The sequence below is a fragment of the Microcaecilia unicolor genome, chromosome 2 (genome assembly GCF_901765095.1).
Source record: "Microcaecilia unicolor chromosome 2, aMicUni1.1, whole genome shotgun sequence".
Taxonomy (NCBI): domain Eukaryota; kingdom Metazoa; phylum Chordata; class Amphibia; order Gymnophiona; family Siphonopidae; genus Microcaecilia; species Microcaecilia unicolor.
The window spans coordinates 386615790-386637543 of NC_044032.1; the positions used below are offsets into that span (position 1 = coordinate 386615790).

Genomic DNA, 21754 nt, shown 5'->3' on the forward strand with positions numbered 1-21754 from the left:
ACTAACAACTGATGCACCCTGTTACGCCAATGCCAGTAAGGTGGTGAACTGGCTACAGTCCAATATTGCATAATACATTTTTTCGCCACCAGACATAACTTTCGATATAATAATGTTTTGTCAGCATTGAGTCTTAAAGGTTCATCCTTCAAATCTAATATCAACTGTCGTGGATTCATGGCTATTCTACTACCCAAAACATGTGACAGGTAAGTAACTATTTGTCTCCAATATCTCTGTAGTACTACACACCCCCATATCGCATGGTATAAAGTATTGTCATGTCTATTACATTTCAAACAGAACGCTGTCTCTATACCCCCTGATTTATATAATTGTACCTGAGTAAAATAAGCTCTGTAAATTATTCGATACGCGCATTCCCTGTAATCTGCGCCCCCAATTATTCTTGGTATATTTTTTATCTGCGCAGTAATATCCCATGATTCCAAATTACAACTCATATCTTTTTCCCATCTCTGTCTAATCGTGGTTGTCTCCTTCAATGGAGCCAGCTCCCACAACTTCCGATGTATCTGGGATATAGATGGGGCATTTTCAGATATCTCATCAAAGAATTTTTTGATTTTGTTGCCCAGTTTACACTGCAATGCTGTTTTATCTAATGTTTGTACATAATGTTTAAGTTGACAGTGCGCGTATACATCACCCCAGACCTGCTCCCTCTGAGCCAATAGCTGTGACAGTGGCAGTATGTCCCCTCTCTCTCCCAGTACATCAGCTATACAAGTAACACCTGCCTGTGCCCACCTATCAAATGTTTTATTTTCCAACCCGGGCACGAAAGACGGATTTCCCCTAATGTTTAAATACTCAGTTACTCTTGAGTCTCCCCCCAATAGTTCTCCTAAGAATCTCCACGCTGCTCTAAGTGATAATATCAGAACATTTTGTCTAAGTCTGTACGGTATCTCCTTTTTCTGTAAATGTGCTAATGTTATCCCATGATATGGACTATATAACGCTTCCTCCATCTCTAGAGGTGTGTGTTCCTGGGTTTGGTATAGCCAATCTCGTATTTGGCGCAGAAGGCATGCCATATTATAAAACTTTATATTAGGTATTCCCAGGCCCCCTTGCCTCCATCCCCCCAACATATGTTTCAACTGCATCTTAGCCCGTTTTTTTGCCCAGCAGAATCTAGATATCAATCGATATAAGCGCTTAATATCTTTTTGCAATAACACTATGGGCAGTACCTGTAATGTGTATAGCCATCTTGGCAATATCACCATTTTGATAAGACTAATCCTCCCCATCAAAGATAGTGTTAAACTGCCCCATGAATCCAACTGTTGAGTTGTCTGTTCCAACATGTTTGTAACATTTAAAGTATAAAGCTCCTTCAATCTAGCCGGTAGTTGAATCCCTAAATATGTAAAAGACTTGCTCGTACGTTTCAAAGGAAATCCTTCCGGCCAATAGGCCCGAATGTCTAAGTTTATCCCAAGAGCTTCAGATTTGTCTATGTTTAATTTAAAGCCCGAGTAATCTCCATATTCTTGAATTAACTCTAGTAGATTGCACAGGGTCTCCTTCGGTTTTGTAATAACCATCATTAGGTCATCCGCAAACGCGGCAAGCTTAAATTCCTGATTTTTAAGTTGTACCCCAGGAATCGCCGCACAATCATATATGTCTCTAATTAAGGGGTCCAACTGTAGTGCAAAAAGTAGAGGTGAGAGCGGACATCCCTGTCTAGTACCTCTACTAATCTGAATCTCCTCCGATATATTCCCATTCACCATCACCTGTGCTCTAGGTTGGTGATACAATGCCCTGATCGCCTGTACAAATCCACCCTGAAATCCATATCTTTCCAGCACAGAATACAGGAAGGGCCACTCCACTCTATCAAATGCTTTCTCAGCATCGAAGCTTATCATTAATGCTTGTGCCTGGGAGTGGCCCAAACCTTCTAATGCTGCCAGAATACTCCTCAAATTTTTGGAAACTGATCTACCCTGTACAAACCCCACCTGAGCTGTGTGGATAAGATGAGGTAGCACTCGCCCCAGTCTATTTGCTAGAATTTTTGCAAATAATTTTGCTTCCTGGTTAATTAATGAAATAGGTCTATAGGAGGTTACCAGTTTTTCATCTCTTTTAGGCTTAGGAAACACAACTATCCTAGCCAAATTTAATTGGTCTGGCATCCTACCATTCTCCATCCATTCATTAAACACCTTGACCAGTGTTGGGACCACCGAGTCCCCCATCAATTTATAAAATTCTGCTTTATACCCATCCGGGCCCGGGGCCTTGCCCATTTTACTTTGCGTTATTACCCATGTCACCTCATCAGCATTAATCTTTGCATTTAATTGAGTACTATCCCCATCTTGTAGTTTAGGGGTCTGAACCCCATCTAAAAATAGCTCTCCCAGAAGTCCTTCGTGTTCCGACGCCTTATAAAGGCTTTGGTAATACAGTGGGGGAAATAAGTATTTGATCCCTTGCTGATTTTGTAAGTTTGCCCACTGACAAAGACATGAGCAGCCCATAATTGAAGGGTAGGTTATTGGTAACAGTGAGAGATAGCACATCACAAATTAAATCCGGAAAATCACATTGTGGAAAGTATATGAATTTATTTGCATTCTGCAGAGGGAAATAAGTATTTGATCCCCCACCAACCAGTAAGAGATCTGGCCCCTACAGACCAGGTAGATGCTCCAAATCAACTCGTTACCTGCATGACAGACAGCTGTCGGCAATGGTCACCTGTATGAAAGACACCTGTCCACAGACTCAGTGAATCAGTCAGACTCTAACCTCTACAAAATGGCCAAGAGCAAGGAGCTGTCTAAGGATGTCAGGGACAAGATCATACACCTGCACAAGGCTGGAATGGGCTACAAAACCATCAGTAAGACGCTGGGCGAGAAGGAGACAACTGTTGGTGCCATAGTAAGAAAATGGAAGAAGTACAAAATGACTGTCAATCGACAAAGATCTGGGGCTCCACGCAAAATCTCACCTCGTGGGGTATCCTTGATCATGAGGAAGGTTAGAAATCAGCTTACAACTACAAGGGGGGAACTTGTCAATGATCTCAAGGCAGCTGGGACCACTGTCACCACGAAAACCATTGGTAACACATTACGACATAACGGATTGCAATCCTGCAGTGCCCGCAAGGCCCCCTGCTCCGGAAGGCACATGTGACGGCCCATCTGAAGTTTGCCAGTGAACACCTGGATGATGCCGAGAGTGATTGGGAGAAGGTGCTGTGGTCAGATGAGACAAAAATTGAGCTCTTTGGCATGAACTCAACTCGCCGTGTTTGGAGGAAGAGAAATGCTGCCTATGACCCAAAGAACACCGTCCCCACTGTCAAGCATGGAGGTGGAAATGTTATGTTTTGGGGGTGTTTCTCTGCTAAGGGCACAGGACTACTTCACCGCATCAATGGGAGAATGGATGGGGCCATGTACCGTACAATTCTGAGTGACAACCTCCTTCCCTCCGCCAGGGCCTTAAAAATGGGTCGTGGCTGGGTCTTCCAGTACGACAATGACCCAAAACATACAGCCAAGGCAACAAAGGAGTGGCTCAGGAAGAAGCACATTAGGGTCATGGAGTGGCCTAGCCAGTCACCAGACCTTAATCCCATTGAAAACTTATGGAGGGAGCTGAAGCTGCGAGTTGCCAAGCGACAGCCCAGAACTCTTAATGATTTAGAGATGATCTGCAAAGAGGAGTGGACCAAAATTCCTCCTGACATGTGTGCAAACCTCATCATCAACTACAGAAGACGTCTGACCGCTGTGCTTGCCAACAAGGGTTTTGCCACCAAGTATTAGGTCTTGTTTGCCAGAGGGATCAAATACTTATTTCCCTCTGCAGAATGCAAATAAATTCATATACTTTCCACAATGTGATTTTCCGGATTTAATTTGTGATGTGCTATCTCTCACTGTTACCAATAACCTACCCTTCAATTATGGGCTGCTCATGTCTTTGTCAGTGGGCAAACTTACAAAATCAGCAAGGGATCAAATACTTATTTCCCCCACTGTATGTCTGGAACGCTGATCTAATCTCTTTATTAGTGTGGAGATAATTCCCCTCTTTATTTTTAATAGCTGTTACATTTTTAGATGAATATTTAGATGCTATAAGTCTAGCTAGAAATTTGCCTCCTTTATTTCCATGCTTATATAGCTGAAAGCGATAATAGGCTTGAGATTTCAATTCTCTATCATGTATCAGGGAGTTCAAAGTTGTTTGTAGTTCTATCACCTCTTGTCTAATCTTACTACATGGGGTTAGACCATATTGTCTATTCAACTTAATTAGTCTCTTTTCTAGCCGCACAATTTCCCTATCACGGGCACGTTTATATTGTGACACATAACTTATTATCTCCCCTCTTAATACTGCTTTCGCGGCTTCCCAAAAGCTGGTGGAACTGTCTACCGTACCCTCGTTAAAGTGCTTATACTCAGTCCATTTAGCCCGTAAATATTCCCCAAATCGTGGGTCTTTAAACAAGTAGATTGGAAACGTCCAACTATTTAATTTCTCTTCCTCCCCTCCTCCTTTCCAGCACATTCTAATCACTGAGTGATCCGATATAACACAAGGTTCTATATGTGCCTCAGTAATATCTGTTAATAAAGTGTGGGAAGCTAGCAAATAGTCAATTCTGGCTGAGGTGCCATGCGCTCTAGATTGATGGGTATATTCTTTGTCTAGTGGATGCAGTGTCCTCCATATATCTATGAGCCCGAGTGTTGTGCATAGATCCGGCAGACCTCTGGTACTAATCCGCCTTAATTCAGCCGGGGGATGTGATCTGTCCATTATAGGGTCCCAAGTCATATTAAAATCACCTCCCAGCAATAAGGGCAATGGTTCCAGTTGAGTGATCTGCCTAAGCAATCTTTTATAAAATTTTAAATCCAATGTATTAGGAGCGTAAATACTACCCAAGATTATTTTTTGTCTATTTATTGTGGCAATGCAGAGTACAAACCGGCCTTCCACATCTTTAATCGTTTTATGCACTTGGACAGCCATACCTTTTCTAAAAAGTATAGCCACCCCCCCTTTCCGGCCCAAGGCCGCCGTTGCCACACAGTCCGTAACCCACCACTTAGCCAATTTGGTGTGCTCAACATCTGACAAGTGCGTTTCCTGTAACAGCGCTATATCTGTTCCAAGACGTTTAAGCTGTCGCAGAATCTTGGAGCGCTTAATAGGGGAGTGTATACCTCCTACATTCCATGAGGCTACCTTAATTGTTTACCCTCCAAAGTCTCGCCAATCTGTATCAGATTCATCTTCTCCTTTTGAGAGAGCCCAGCCTCCAGCCTCCCTCTCGTAAATTTCGGTCCTCTACAAGTTGTAATAATTTCACTTTTAATACAAATTGAGTTAGTCCCCCCCCCCTCCCCTTTCCCAACCCAATGTTCTCCCTCTTCCCGTTCCCTCCCAGTTCCCCCTCTCTACCCCTTCTGTTCCCTAAGGAAATGGGTCACTTCCGACACCCCTTCTCCTCTCTTAATAATAATCTTCTATATGATTACTCATCTCTTGACGTTTCAACATTACAGTTTTGCATTCCTCATCTAACCATATAGGTCTATATATCAATCGTGCTATCACATCCATTCTATCACATATTTCTTTACCGCATTTAAACTTTCTTATCAATTAAATTGTCTATCTTTTCTCTTCAGTATGTCTCATATCAGTTGCTATCTGGGAGATTATCTCCCCTTCTCTATACGATACCTGAAGCATTGATAAACAGTTCACTTTTACTTCTGTCTATGTTTACCAGGTTGACGAGTTATAATGCCTTCTTCAATTATTAAGGTTTACTAAAATAGTCCAGTTTCCAACGACATTTATCAGCAACTGTCTTAGTCTCTATGATCTTCTCCTGGACTATTTGATATAGCCTCATCTTTTAATTTACTCTTCCCGCTGAGTTTCCCCAGTGGGACATATCTTTAGGGTCTATATGCAGACTTTTTATGATTTCTTGGTGCGTCTTTTATCCGTAATCAGTCCCCCTACAGATTATTCTCAGTGTCAGATTTTATTGCATCGCATCATATCGCCGCATTATTGTCCATTTTCCATCTGTTGCACAAAACGTTTTGCTGTTTCCACTGAGTCAAATATTTTTATTCCCGAGTGATGATTAATTCTCAATTTCGCCGGGTATAGCAGCGCAAATTTAGCTTTCCGGTTGACGAGTTCAGAACAGATTGGCGAAAACTTTTTCCTTTGCGCTGCCACTGCTGCTGAGTAATCTTGAAAACATAATACTTTGCGATTTCCACTGTGCAGTTCTTTACCATTCCTTAAGGCCTGCAAAATCGCGTTTTTATGGGCAAAGTTTAAAATTTTGCAAATGACTACACGTGGTCTACCTTCTGCCGTCTGCTTTGGGCCTAGGCGGTGAGCTCGTTCAATTTTCAGCGGGCCCAAAGATTCCGGTAGTTCAAGTTCCTCTGCCAACCATGTTTCCAAGTATCTGCTTAAGTCTCGATCTCCTTGTCCCTCCTCCCAGACCCACCATACGAAGATTATTTCGTCTTGACCTGTTTTCTAAGTCCTCAAGCTTTTCTTCATAAGAGGCAAGTGTTTTTTTCAGCTGGTTTACTTCTGACTCTAAAGTACCAACGCGATCTTCAGTATCACTGGCTCGCTGTTGGTAAGTCACCATTTCTAGCTGAATTTGATTTACACTGTTATGCAGCGATTCTAACTTAGTGTCTAGTGAGCTGAGTTTTTTCTCCAAAATAGCTTCCAAAGCTTGCGTGACTTCGCCCACTATCTCGGCGGCCCATGCGGATCCAACCGCTGAAGTTCCCGGGCTCGCCGGCGCCGCCATTTTGTCCTCAGCTTGCCGGTTCTTATCTTTCTCTTTTCTGGTTGATTTGGTCGCCATTAGCTTCTGAATCGATAGTAAGTAAATCCTCTAACGTTTCCCAAAGCTTCCTCTTGCCGATAACAATCAAACAAACGCTTTTAGATTGAGTTTTTCAACTCGATTCTTGAGGAGAAGGCAGGAGCAATTCGACTAGCGTCCGCTCCTGTGCATAGCATCACGTGACCCCCTGTATTTCGCTCTTTTATAAGTGGTTTTAATCACTTTATTTGGGTAACCTCTATCTCTAAGGTCTCCCTGAAAAACCTTCGCGCACCTTTTAAAATCATCATGATCCTTACATACCCTCTTAAATCTTAAAAACTGAGACAGAGGAAGACTGTCTTTCAGTTTCTTCGGGTGACAACTTTGATATTGGAGAAACGTATTTCTATCTGTAGATTTCTTGTAAATCTTAGTATTAAATTTCTGATTAATTATATGAATATCAATATCCAAATAATGCATTTCGCACTTTAGTGCTTAGAGATATTGATGACCAATATAATAATGAACAATGGCGTTTTCATGATAATTTAAGTAAAAGAGAAAGAGAGGCAATTCAAGAACTGAAGAAGAAGACTGATCTGGTAATAAAAAGAGCCGATAAAGGCGGAGCCATAGTGATATTAGATCGAGACCAATATATTTTGGAAATCAATAGACAACTCTCAGATGAGACTACATATCACAAATTAGATATTGATCCCACGTTAGATCTACAGGACAATATTAAACAATTGACAGAAATAGGACTACAAAAAGGGTTTTTAACGAAGAAAGAATACAGATATTTAAATAGAGAATACCCGATGATACCTGTTTTTTATGCATTGCCAAAAATACATAAGAATCTACAGGCTCCCCCGGGTCGACCCATTATTTCATCTAGGGGGTCAGTTTTAGAGGCATTATCTTCATTTATAGATGTTGTGCTAAAGCCCTATGTGAGTGAATGCCCTTCATATGTGAAAGACAGCACGCACTTCTTGAATATATTAGAAGAACATAATCATCTGATTGGAGATAACATATTATTGTCGACATTAGATATAACGTCTTTGTATACGTCGATCCCTCAGACTGAGGCGTTAGATACCATTTCTGAGATCTTAGAAAAGAGAACGAGGCCACATAGAATCCCCACTGAATTTTTACTACGATTGGCTGAGATTGCACTTACAAGAAATTACTTCCTATTTAATGGGGAATTATATTTACAAATCTCGGGAATAGCTATGGGGGCCACTTGTGCCCCCTCAATAGCCAATCTATTCATGGCACGGTATGAAGATAAGTGGCTCAAAGAATCTCCTTTCAAACAACATATAATTTTGCGGAAACGCTTTATTGATGACGTTTTCCTAATATGGGAAGGAGATCAAACAACATTGGGGCAATTCATAACATGGCTCAATTCATGTCATCATAGTATTAAATTCACATTTGAATGTTCAGCTGAAAATGTGCATTATTTGGATATTGATATTCATATAATTAATCAGAAATTTAATACTAAGATTTACAAGAAATCTACAGATAGAAATACGTTTCTCCAATATCAAAGTTGTCACCCGAAGAAACTGAAAGACAGTCTTCCTCTGTCTCAGTTTTTAAGATTTAAGAGGGTATGTAAGGATCATGATGATTTTAAAAGGTGCGCGAAGGTTTTTCAGGGAGACCTTAGAGATAGAGGTTACCCAAATAAAGTGATTAAAACCACTTATAAAAGAGCGAAATACAACAATAGGGAGTTATTGTTATCTAACTCGTCGAAACCACAAGTAGAAGATATTAATACTTTTGTGATACAATATTTCAAGGGGGGAGACAATATGAGGCATATAATACATCGGAATTGGTCCATAATGCAATCACATCCTATTTTACACAATCAACAGATCAGAATTGCGTTTTCAAGAACACGCAATCTTAAAGAAATAGTGAGTCCTGCAAATTTACCTTCATTGAAACTAAACAACAAAATAGGCGAACATAAAAAATGTTTACAATGCAAAACATGTAGTATTACAGAAGAACTAACTGAATTTAGGAATCCGGTTGACGGTAAAGTCTACAAATTACGGTTTCAGACCGATTGTCAATCTACATACGTGATATACATTCTGAAATGCCCTTGTCAAAAAATTTATGTTGGGAAAACGAAGCGTCGATTACATCAGCGCATTACAGAACATCGTTCATGTATTAAATTAAATAAAAAAGGCGCTCCATTAGTAGGACATTGTCAAGAAAAAGGACATACTTTTGAATCACTGAGATGTTTTGTGTTAGATCATGTTCCACATAATCCATGTGGAGGAGATAGGAACAAAATACTTATTAGAAGGGAACAGAAGTGGATATGTTTTACAATCTCTAGAACCAAGAGGGCTGAATTCACAAATAGAATGGACTGCATTTTTTTGAAAACACATTTTGAATCTTGTGTAATTTGGAAACATTCTTATAGTGTTAAATTTGAGATAAATAGAGTGGAAATGAGTTATTCTGGAACCTATTAGGGTTAGATTAAAGCCAATCAGGAATATAAATAAGAGCAACCCCTTCCGGGTAAAGTTTTCACTACCGGTGTCAGATAAGCAGGAGACGCCATGTTATAAGGTTGGTAGTCGGATAGTGTATCTATTTAAGAATATAACATTTAGTCTTTGTATATGAAAATTGATATGATATCTATTTGTTTGATTGTAGATATCGTGAATTGTGATTTGCCATTCGTTGCTTGGCCCCCTGATGAAGCATATAAGACAATATAACGTATAGCGAAACGGAGAGCCCCGTAGGGCAAAGTAGAAAGCTAAGTAACATTAGAGTAGGAATTGTTGAGAACAATCACGATTATAATATTTGAACCTTGAAATTGAACACTTTTGTTGGTATTAAAAAGGGAGGTGGAGTTTTTTAAGACCGAGGATTATAACGGAGCCCCAGAACAAGCAGACGATTGTATCGATTGAAAAATTGAATAAAAATATCGTCATGCAGGGGCTGATGAGGTCTTTTTTCTCCATTTTTTGAAAATAAAATAAAAATAATTAAAATTTAAAAAAAGATATCACTTGATACAAAGATAGAAGTACACATAAATAGTAATCTGTCCACTTTTTAGAGTTGTTGAAACAGATCCCAATGCATTAATGTTGCTGGAGGAAAATGGCACTAAAATTTTTTTTTTTTTTTTATATGTGGGAGTCCTGTATGCAATCATTATCATCGAAGGCACAAAGTTTGATAATTAACTCATTATAGTATGAGCAGTCAAACCGATATCTTCTGCTTCCATGTTGCCTTCTATGCATCATTTTGGGGCGTTTTGGTAGCGACAGTGGGGAGGGAAACTAAGGGTAGTTGAGGATTTTGTGTACCCCGAGGCTATTTATTGATGGAGATATGGTTCGTATAAGAGTCAGCTTTCCCATTAGTAGTTTGACCTTGGAATTTGGTACCTTTTTCTTAGGAGGCCTTAAGACAACGAACACTGTGAGGTTGGGGTATCTCCAGCAAGGTTTCAGTCACTGTCCTGAGGGAAGAGGGGGGAGATTTAGGAGTGCAGGTTGGGAGATGGATATGGGGGGGGGGGGGGGGGAGAGAAATCAAAGCAGTGTAAACGGATTTTCTTTTTCATAGCTATGACCTCTGTCTTAATATAATTGGTTGAAATTATTCTATTATGTATTATTTATTTTAAAACTTATATTCCACGCAATCCAGTTGCACTACAGTGCTCATTTTCAAAGCAGATGGATGCCTCAAAAGGCGTAAAAAAAAGGTTCATCTTCTAAAAATGGTCAAATCCTGATTTTGTAAAGTCAGAATTTGGACGTGTCACACTGCAATTCAGCCAATAGCAAGGGGGCATGTTATGGGTGGGAATAAGGATGGTTTATGAGTAGGGTGTCTAACAGCAATTTTCAAACAGAAGCCAATGCCCATGTCTAAAAAGGACATTGTTATCTAGACCTGTTTGTCACATCCAAGTTACAAAAAGGAGCTCTGATTGAGCAGCAGACCACTGGAGGGATTAAGGCATGATTCCTCCTTAATCCCCCATTAGTTGCTGTCCTCTCCCTCTCACCTGAAAGTGAAATTGGAAAGAAAAACCAGACTCTTTCAGCTATAGATATTATAGCCATTCTAAGCAGAACAGAAAGCAGGTCAGAGGAGTAGCCTGGTTAGTGCAATGGACTGTAAACCAAGGGATGCAGATTCAAATCTCACTGGAACTCCATTAATTTTTTTTCTGGGGCTTCCTCCAAGAATAGAAAAATATTTATTGTACCTAAAGATATATAGGACACCTGCAAGCCTGTAGGCTATTGAAGTGGTGTACAAGCATAGATTCATAGTCACTTCTTATGCCAAGGGAACAGCCACCATAGAGGAAATAAATAGCAGGGCTGTGTCTTTTTGCCCCACACAGAGTTGGACTAAGGCTCATAGAATCTTAGATCTCATTTTAACCATGCTCTCAGCTCTTGTATTGCAAACCCTTGGTGTAAGCCCCAATGTGTACCGCATCGAAAGTTTGCTTCAATCTCACAAATATAATCAACCCAACGCTTTAAACTCCAAAACTCAGGAATGTGGCTCTTTCCCAAGCAAAAATAAAATCATGTTCTCTAAGCCACTCAGTTTTCTTTCGTTCTGTGGATTTTTTTTCCACTGTCTTTCTGTTATCAAATAATCAGATCAATCAAGATAAGTTGTTCCTCCAATCAGATAATCTCTGCTAGATTCTTAGGCATCCTAACTACCTCTCTGGGAACTGAACACCCTGATATTGACTGACCACCTGGGGTGCTGCTCATCCTCTATCAGGTCTGGTAGGATGCTATAATATACCTTCTACTAAAATAATCTAAAGACTGACATTCTTACCTACCATATTATGTTGGGAATCACAGGATATAAAGCCGATCATCTATATAAGGGTAGATGTTGTCCTTTCCTGCAGTGGTCCATTAATCTCAACTGCAGAGGACAGACTAGAGGTCCTCAACACCACATGCTCCAAAGTTGCATAGAGAACCTACAGCACCTGACCCATCAATATTCTCACCAGTTCTCTTTTGCCCTCAAAGGAAGGATGAAACTCTGATTTCAGCTGTAGAAGATGGTGTTCACTATTATCTGCAGTGCTGCACTTAATAATAAACACTCTATGCCAAATCTGCTAGGACATCATTCACCTTTGATTACTTCGACATTGCTTAGCCAACTTTGATAAAAATAAAATCCTCCTTAATAGCATGTAGTTCATCCAGTGTCTTGAAGGACAATAATAGGGAGGTTACCAGAAGTACAAAAAATAGCAGTAATAAGAACTTTTTAGATTTATATACGTGTATATGACTTAATTGTTGCTACTCGGCGCAGCCTAATCTTAAAAACAACTCCCAAATAGCATATACTTCATATGTCAGATTGAAGGACAATAACAGGCTACCAAAACTATAAAGAAATAACTTTTTTCAATTTGAGTGCATATACAGTGATGAGAAAAAGTGGCCCCTTTTTCTGTTTTCTCCTGTTATTGCATATGTGTCACACATGATTTGTGATGTATAAACAAAATGTAAAATTAGACAAAAGAACCTGAATAAATACAAAACAATTTTTAAATTATTACTTCATTTATTTAAAGAACAAAATTACCCAAATCACGCGTGTGAAAAGTTACTGCCTCCTTAGTTACTCAACCAGTTGGCCAAATTTAATCAATGATTAGATTCCGCTGACTGAACACAGCCAGATTTGATTGCAGCAAACCCTATTGAATCTATATCCAATATATTGAACTTTACCATGAAAATGAAGTAGGGACATACAAGAACACTATGCCGTGATGAAAGGATGTAGAGATAAAACCGGTTTTACTGAAAAAACATGAGAGAGAAAATATCCTTTCTAACATCAGAGCTGGAATGGAGTCAGGGGGAGGAACTTGGAACCACCAAGTGTCACCCAAAAACCAAACTAGTCTTTTAAGATATTTAAAAAGAGCTGAAAACATCTATGAAGACACCCCCTGCTTAACTGATATCACTGGTTCAGGAGCTGATTGAGGAGCACCTAGAGGAGCTGCTGCTCCACGCTCCATCAACCATCCACTTGGAAATACTGAGAATTCTATGGCTGCACGATACCTTTTGGGGTAAATCACTTGGAACTATTTTTCTTTCTCTGTCTGAATCCGCTGGTCGATGGACATAACCCACTTGTTCTGGACTAGTCTGATAAGAATGATAAGGAAACACCTGGTTAGCATTGTGAAAAGCTGGAGGTGTCAATGTTTCACACTTCATACTTTCCATCAATTGTACCCTTCAGCAACTTCACATGATTTCTTATGCAAAAACCCCAATATAATTATTTCTTGAAACTCTTTATTCGAGACTCACACAACATAGTTCATAGTACTATTCTTTTCATAAGCATATCTGTCCTACATGTTACCTCGACACATTCTCTTCTAAACTCTCCATTTGTGCTTTAGTGATATATATAGTTTTCACATTTTCTCCTTATCTTTCACCTACCACAGCAATTAATCTTGGGTTGCAAGGGTCTCTTGTCCACTCAGAAAATCACATATCCTTGCTCCCTCAGCTTGGAAGTCACCCATGTTTGTGTGGCTGATTATATCCTGCTTGTCCATGGAGAAAGTCACTTCACTGGCTCCCTATCTGTTTCCGCATTCAATTCAAACTTCTCTTACTGACCTATAAGTGCATTCACTCTGCTGCTCCCCAGTACCTCTCCACTCTTGTCTCTCCCTACGCCCCCCCCCTCAGGCACTCCGCTCTGCAGATAGATCTCTCTTGTCTGTCCCCTTCTCCTCTACTGCTAATTCCAGACTCCGTTCCTTTTATCTCGCTGCACCTCACGCCTGGAATAGACTTCCCGAGCCTGTACGTCTAGCCCCGTCTTTGGCTATTTTCAAGTCCAGGCTAAACGCCCACCTCTTTGACACTGCTTTTGACTCCTAGCCACTACTCACTTGCCCTGTACCCCACCTCTTTAATTCCCTTACCTCTTAATTGTTCTGTCTGTTTACCTGTCTTATTTAGATTGTAAGCTCTTTGAGCAGGGACTGTCTTTTCATGTATGGTGTACAGCGCTGCGTATGCTTTGTAGCGCTATAGAAGTGATAAGTAGTAGTAGTAGTAGAAAGTGAAATTACTTACCTATAACAGGTTTCTCCATGGACAGCAGGATAAATCAGCCACGTAATCCTTCCCAACTCCTGTTTTGGTGGAAGGAAGTTGCCTAAGCTATGTAATGGATTGAGGAGGAAGAGCAACAGCCGCATAGGAGGGAGTGATTACACATCCTCAGAGTTTTTCCAGACTCTTCTGGGCTCTAGGAGATTGGATCCAACCTGCAGCCATCTGGGATGGTATCACCCATGTCTGTGTGGCTGATTTCTCATGCTTTCCACAGAAGAACCCATGTTACAGGTAAATAACTTCACTTTCCTGAACGTCATTCACCTTAAGCTACTACTGAAAAAGGTGTGATTGCACCCACAATTGTTTCTTGGATAGTCAAATCAAACTTGCATCATGAGGCTTTCTGCTGTAATGAGAAAATCAGAAGTCCAACCTTCTCTTAAAAAAAAAAAAAAAAAGAGAGAGAGCAATGCACCCAATAGAGTCAGCAGACCCTCAACGTATTGTCATTCTCATGCTTTTCTGTTGCAGAAGACCTGCACCAAGGTGGAAAAAAGCGAGCGATCAGTAGAGCGGCTCTTAGAAGATGTAAACAGACTAAAACAAGAAATCGCAGAAAGGAAAAAACATATGCAAACTTCAGGTAACTTGGGATGACCTGTAACTATAGAGTCAGATTTTACTAGATTGCATCTGGCATGGTTGCTGAGTTTAGAGAGAGGGAGTGATAATAGGGAATTGAAAGAATCTGAACTTACAATAAACACAGTCACGTGCGCTTTGCATTGAATTTTATTTGCCAAAGATTAGACCATTCTTCTAGCTTCTGCAGATCCTTTTTCATGTTTTCCACTCCCTCCGGGATGTTCACTCTGTTACAAATCTTGGTATCATCCGCAAAAAGGTAAATTTTACCTTCTAAACCTTCGGCAATGTCACTCACAAATATATTGAACAGAATCGGCCTCAGCACCTATCATTGAAGCACTCCACTACTCACAGCAACTAAAAAGACAGGGGCCTGGGTAAAGGAAGAAGCGATATGGATCACCTTACAAAGAGATGATGGAACCTCTGTTCACATGGGTGCTATCTACAGACCTCTGAGACAATCAGAGGAAAAAGAGAGGTGCTGTTGCTGGGAGATTTCAACCTGCCAGATGCGGAATGGAAAGTTCCATCTGCAGAATCGGAAAGAAGTAGAGAGATCGTGGATGCTTTTCAAAGTGCTCTGCTCAGACAAATGGTGATGGAGCCCATGAGGGAAGGAGCGATGCTGGATCTGGTGCTCACAAATGGGGAAAGTGTGTCAAATGTCCGAGTGTGTTCCCACATGGGCAGCAGTGACCATCAAACAGTTTCGTTTGATAACAGCTGAAGCGGAGGGCAGCCACTCAAAACTCAAAGTCCTGGATTTCAAACATGCTGACTTTAGTAAAATGGGGGAATACCTGAACAAACAACTGATGGGCTGGGAGGACATACAAGAAGTGGAAAGGCAGTGGTCCAGGCTGTAAGAAGCTATAAGCATGGCTTCAAACCTTTATGTAAGGACAATAAATAAAAGCAAGAGAAAAAGGAAACAAATATGGTTCTCCAAGCAAGTGGCTGAGAAAATAAAGGCTAAAGAGTTAGCATTCATGTAAAACTCAAGAAGAGGAACACAGAGAGGAATACTGGATGAAACTGAAAGAAGCCAAGAGAGATATACGTCAGGTGAAAGTGCAAGCAGAAGAACAAATGGCTAGAAACATAAGGAGGGGCAACATTTTTTTCAGGTATATTAGTGAAAGGAGGAAGACTAAAAATGGAATTGTGGGACTGAAAGATGCTGTGAACTGCTATATGGAAAATGATGATGAAAAAGCAAATGTGCTAAACACATACTTCTGTTTTCATGGAAGAAAATCCTGGAGAAGGACCACAATTGACTGGCAAAAGTACATATGAGAATGGAGCGGATATAGGTTCTGTTCACTGAAGAAAGTGTTTATGAACAACTTGAAAATCTAAAGGTGGACAAAGCCATGGGACTGGACGGGATCCATCCCAGGATATTGAGGGTGCTCAGAGAGGTTCTGGTGGTAAAGATTTGTTTAATAAATCCTCGGAGACTGAGGAAGTTCCATGGGATTGGAGAAAAGTGTATGTGGTCCCTCTTCATAAAAGTGGTGACAGAGAAGAAGCTGGAAACTATAGGGAAACTACAGGCTGGTAAGCCTCACTTTGGCTATTGAAAAAGTAATGGAAGCGATGCTGAAGGAAAGGATAGTGAATTTCATGGAATCCAATAAGTTGCAAGATCCAAGACAACACCGTTTTACCAAAGTTATATCATGCCAAACGAATCTCATTGAATGCTTTGACTAGGTGACAAGAGAATTGAAAACGTGTGATAGGTGTAATTTACTTAGATTTCAGCAAAGCCTTTGACATGGTTCCTCATAGGAGGTTCTTGAATAAACTTGACAGGCTGATGATAGGACCCAAAGTGGTGAACTGAATTAGGAACTGGTTGATGGACAGACGCCAGAGGGTGGTGGTTAATGGAATTCACACTGAGGAGGGAAAGGTGAGTAGTGGCTGCCTCAAGGATCTCAGGATATCATCCAGCTCCAGACTCTGTGCTCTAATTAAAGGAGCTAAAATACTCCAAGATGAAATCCCGTGTTCAATTGACATCCAGTTTGACCTGCGATAGGTGCTGGCTAAAAGCACCACAGATTTCCTGACCAGGCCATCCACCATCCACTTGGAGACGGAAAAAAATACTGAACATTCCATGGGTGTATCACAAGAACTATTTTTCTCTCTCTTTATCTGTGCATCTGGACTGGTCTGGTACGATGACAGGAAAGTAAAGTTCTGTTGTCAGTCCCCTGCCTTTTTAAAAACATTCTACAATACAACAAACTGGACCCAGTTCAATGAACTACAGCCAACATCTTTCTAATGCTTAGCCCCAGTGCCCCAACAGGAAAGAGACAAATAAACTCACCTGCTTAGCTGGTAAGGTATTTTCCAGAATGTAAATCGGTGTCTGAAATGTGGCCAGTCACACGCTAACTCTCTCGCCATCTCTACATCAGAGAGAAGATACATTCTGTCTTACAAAATAATTTAACAAGAAGCTGCTAGAAGACACCTTCAGCCTAATTGAACATATCCTAGCCCAGTGTTTTCCAGACTTTCCTCTGATGTAAATTTTCAGCTGCTAAAATGGGATCATAAGACCTCAGATGCTGACCAAAACAAATCTCTGCTCCTGGTATCCTCTATATTCCTATGTGTGTGTATATAAATGAAAGCGGAAAGTGTGTGGATTAGAATGAGGCGTCCAAGTAGAAGGATGTGTGTGTGTGTGTGAATCGTCCATTGTACCTGAAGATTGGAACACCGATTTTTTTTTTTTTTTTTAAGGATTCTAGAAGTGATCCTGGAAATTACAGATCAGTAAGCCTGACTTCAGTGCTGGGGAAAATAGTGGAAACTATTATAAAGAATATATTTTACGGAATGGTTTAATGGGACAGAGTCAGCATGGATTAAGCCAAGGGATCTCTTGCCTCACCAATTTGCTTCATTTCTTTGAAGGTGTAAATAAACATGTGGATAAAGGTGAGCCAGTTGATGTAGTGTATCTAGATTTTCAGAAACCTTTTGACAAAGTTCCTCATGAGAAACTCCTGAGAAAATTAAACAGGAAATACGTCAGAAGAGGGCGGAGCCATGCGAGGGAAGGCTGGAGCCTGCTGCTGCTTACAATGCGCCGCCTGCTCAAGGAAAATTACAATATTTAAAAGGTAGGGCGAGGGCAGTGTAATCCGTTGGGTTGGTCGTGAGCCCTTGGGCCCTGGCTGAGGCCAGCAGGGCGCCGACCCAGGCCAAGGGGAGACCGACCCACCACCGCACACCCCATCTACACAATACCCCCTAAGCTACCCCTCCCCACAGTCCCTCAGGCAGAAGGGAAATAGGCATACAGGCGGGCCTCGCGGCCGAACCGGAACCCACGCACACAGAGCCACTCGTGCGAGCCTCACGGCTGAACTGGAACCCAATCACACACAGGGAGGGGTGAAAGAACCCAGAGGGCCCCAAGATGCCAGACACGCGCTAAACACCAGCAATAGGGCAGAGGGGGAAACAAAGGACCAGAGTGGGCCACGCTCCCACGCAGGGGACTAGCGCAGGACAGGGGAACTAACACAGCAACCCCACCACCACCACCAGGGTAGGAGCCCCAGGCAGAAGCCAGAGGACCCAGACACAAAAGGCAGAAAGCCTTTGCCTCAAACCCACTGTAGACAGAGGCACACAGAACACAAAGGGTTAAGCTTGTAGAGCCAGCAGAGAGAGAGTGCCATAAATCAACAAACAATCAGAGAGAACGCTTCCCCTCTGGAGAGGGAGTGGGGCCCATCCAACAAACACACTGGCAGAGGCAGGAATAGAATACAGACAGTACACAAAGGGTTAAACTCACTGAGCCAGCAGGCGGGACACGGGGAAGAGAAATCCAAACAAACAAAGGAGAACCTGTCACTCAGCCCAGAGCCCCGGAGGCTGAGCAATGCCCAGCCCCCACTAAAACAAACGAGCAGCTGACCCTGATTACAGAGCTACGCGCACACACACACACACACACACACACACACACACAGCAGCAGCTAACCCAGAGGGAAGGAAAAGAATACTCCAATACAACACAGATCCCTGTCAGAACCTAAAGCACATTCTGAGAGAAACCTAACAGGCTTTCCTGTTACTACCAAGAAGTAACGCAAAAGCAGAGAAACCCTTCAGCTGCAGGCTAAAGTACTATCCCCTGACGTCAGCACAACCCCTGGCAGCCAATCAGAAGAGACGTCCCCCCTTCCCCTCAGCCAAACCGGCAGAATCATAACAGGCAGGAAGGGAACGAGGGCTATCGGGCATCTGAGGGCAGACGGGAGATGATTGGCGACCTGGCTGAGGAGCGGGGAAGCCTGCAGCTCGCGGGGTGGGGGCAGCGGTTGGGCTGGGGAGGGTTAGCCTCCCCAAGCCTCTTATACCGGGCGCCTATGGCTCCTGCACTACTCAGCTAGCTGGTGGGATATGGGAGTGGAGTGGACTTCTGCTGTGCTACTCTTTTTCTCTGCTCCAGGCCAGTCCTCCCTTTGGTTTAGTCCAGGCAGGCTTAATCACATGTCCTGTTGGCTTCCATAAGCTGATGAGCCTGTGGCTTACCTCCTTTTCAGCTCATGCAGGCTGCCAGGATGTTGCAAAGTGGCCTGCATTGACTCAGTGGGACGTGAGGACTGCATCAGCATCATCAACCAGCACTGTCAGTCTGCATATGCTGATGACACCATTGTCCTGCAATTGGGTTTGCAACCCCAAATGAGAGTCTTGTAATCCTGTTTGGGATCCCGACCCACAGTTTGGGAACTGCAGAATCAGGCTCAGGTCAAAATCAAAGCAACTCATTCTGGCTGTAGTGCATTTAGCCATGAAGCTGAAGAAGCTCCTCTTCTGTTGGAATGTTCTTTGGTACAGATCAGGCTGCTGGGTACAGGGAGTTAATAAAAAGGGGGGAAATTGTTGAAGTGCAATTGAAGTGTGGTGTGAAGAAATATTCTCTACATATGTTATTTTTTTATTGAATCATGTTTAATAGACCACTTTTCATTTTATTTTTCTCTTTTCAGTAGAAACCATCAGAGCAGTTTACATAATTTTAAAACTGAGGGAAAAATTAAAAGGAATGCCAAAATTGAATAGAACATTTAAGTAGTGAGAAATCAAGAATATAGAGTTATGGCATGTTATATTGTGTATCATTCACCATGTTTTGGATAGTTTTTATTTGTTTTGTTTTTCACTCTAACTTTTTGGGTGCTTCCTGGGCCCTCCTTCATTTTTTTTTCTTTTATGATGAAGATATGAGGAGGGGCTTATTTTTGTGAGCTCTAAGACAGCACTTTTTTAAGATAAGTTTTGTGTTTTTAGTTTGTATGGGTTTGTTGTTGTCATCTATAATTGTTTCCTAAGTGGATGGCATTTCTCCTTTGAGAGTCGTTCCTGAACTGTAATTTTTTTGTTGTTGTTTTTAGGAGGGAAGAAAACTGAGAGAGATGAGCAGGAGAATGTGCTACTGTGTCAGGCCCTGCGGACATTTTTCCCAAACTCCTGCCTCTTACAGAGCTGCACTGTGTCCCTGAGAGGAAGGCCAGTAACTCGCTACTGCTGCACTGTTGACCACAACATCAATGTGGTGGATGAATTAACTTTGATGCTGGAGGACAGTGAGCTTCCGGAAGCTAGCATAAAGCCACTGGGCAAGCGCAAGGCCAGCGCTGCCCAGCATGGACAGCACGTGCCAAAAAGGTCACGGTTCTCACGTAGGAAGCCAGCCAGCAGGGGAAACCCAAGGGACAGCAGTGATCAAGAGCCAATGCTTGCACCTTCTGGTCCAGATACAGATGAGGACAATTCAGAAACTATAAACAGCAACACAAAGTGTCCAGAGTCACCCACATTTTAATCCTCCTAGGTGGGCTTTAACTGAACTACTGACACACTCTGACTTGCATAACATTTTGCTACTGGAGTAAATCCATTTTTCCTTGGAGAAGGCAGAATAAAATTTCTATATTTGGTACTTCACAATTGCCCTGTTCTCTCTTAAATAACTACCATTAAGATGCATTTCAAATTTGCATCTGGTAGAGATGGCCAATATAATACTATACTATCTCCCTCTGTCCCCCATATATGCATACACAATTTCTGAAAATCACCGTAGTGCTTTAGTATTTAATAAATATTCAGTATTTATGTTAAGATTCCTTTATATATAAAACCATAGCACACAAATGATGACACGGGGTAATTTTATAAAGGAGTTTTTGCATGTAAAGAAAGCAGGCTGCTTGTTCTCACATGTGGGTCGACGTCCGCATTGGCCCGGGAATTGGCCATTTTGCAAGCAAAATATTAAAAAATCTTGCCAGAGTCTTCTGGTGTGCGTGCAGCGCGCACCGGCTTCCCACCCGTCGCGTGAGCGTTCCCGCTCAGTTATTTTTTCTCCACGGTGAGGTGCGGTCGAATTTTCCCCACTCCTTGCAGGCCAGGGAAAGAGTTTTCTGTAGTTTTTTTTTTTTTTTTGCCCCTTCTAAAAAAACATTTTTGTTTTTTGACGCGGCCGGGTTGTTCCCTTTTTGCGTGCCGTTTTTTTCTTTTAACAGGCACGATCGCGTCTTTTGATTTTGCCGAAGCCATTTTTTCTTCCATGTCATTGAAAACACCCAGCGGCTTCAAACGTTGTACTCAGTGCAACCGGACCATCTCGGGTACCAAAACCCACACTTGGTGTATCCAGTGCCTTGGGCCTGACCATAGCCCAGCCGCTTGCAGTCTATGTCTTCGCATGAAGAAATGGACCCAAGCGTCTTGAGAGGCCCAATGAGAGAAGCTTTTTGGGGCTCAGTCCGGTCCTTCGATATCGGTACCGAGGTCGGCGGTGTCGACATCGAGGGACGCATCGATGTCGGGAGCGAAGGTAATGGCTGCGGAACGACCAACTCGTGCTGGGAGCAGTGAGGCATTGAGTGGGTCTCCACCTGTCTCGAGGCCTCCTGTTATGCAGGCCCCCCAGGACTGACCT

The 21754-nt window shown here is 42.0% G+C and overlaps 1 protein-coding gene across 3 annotated transcripts in view; it reads left to right on the forward strand.

Moving 5' to 3' along the window:
- The window catches only part of ABRAXAS1 (abraxas 1, BRCA1 A complex subunit), a 74907-nt gene extending 53866 nt beyond the window's left edge, over positions 1-21041 (forward strand). For all 3 annotated transcript variants that reach the window (XM_030190560.1, XM_030190562.1, XM_030190561.1), the window contains exons 8-9: positions 14638-14749; positions 20202-21041. In XM_030190560.1, the coding sequence (XP_030046420.1) occupies positions 14638-14749; positions 20202-20632 (543 nt within the window). In that variant the 3' untranslated portion in view covers positions 20633-21041. The remainder of the gene's footprint in view (positions 1-14637; positions 14750-20201) is intronic.
- Positions 21042-21754: the final 713 nt, after the last annotated feature.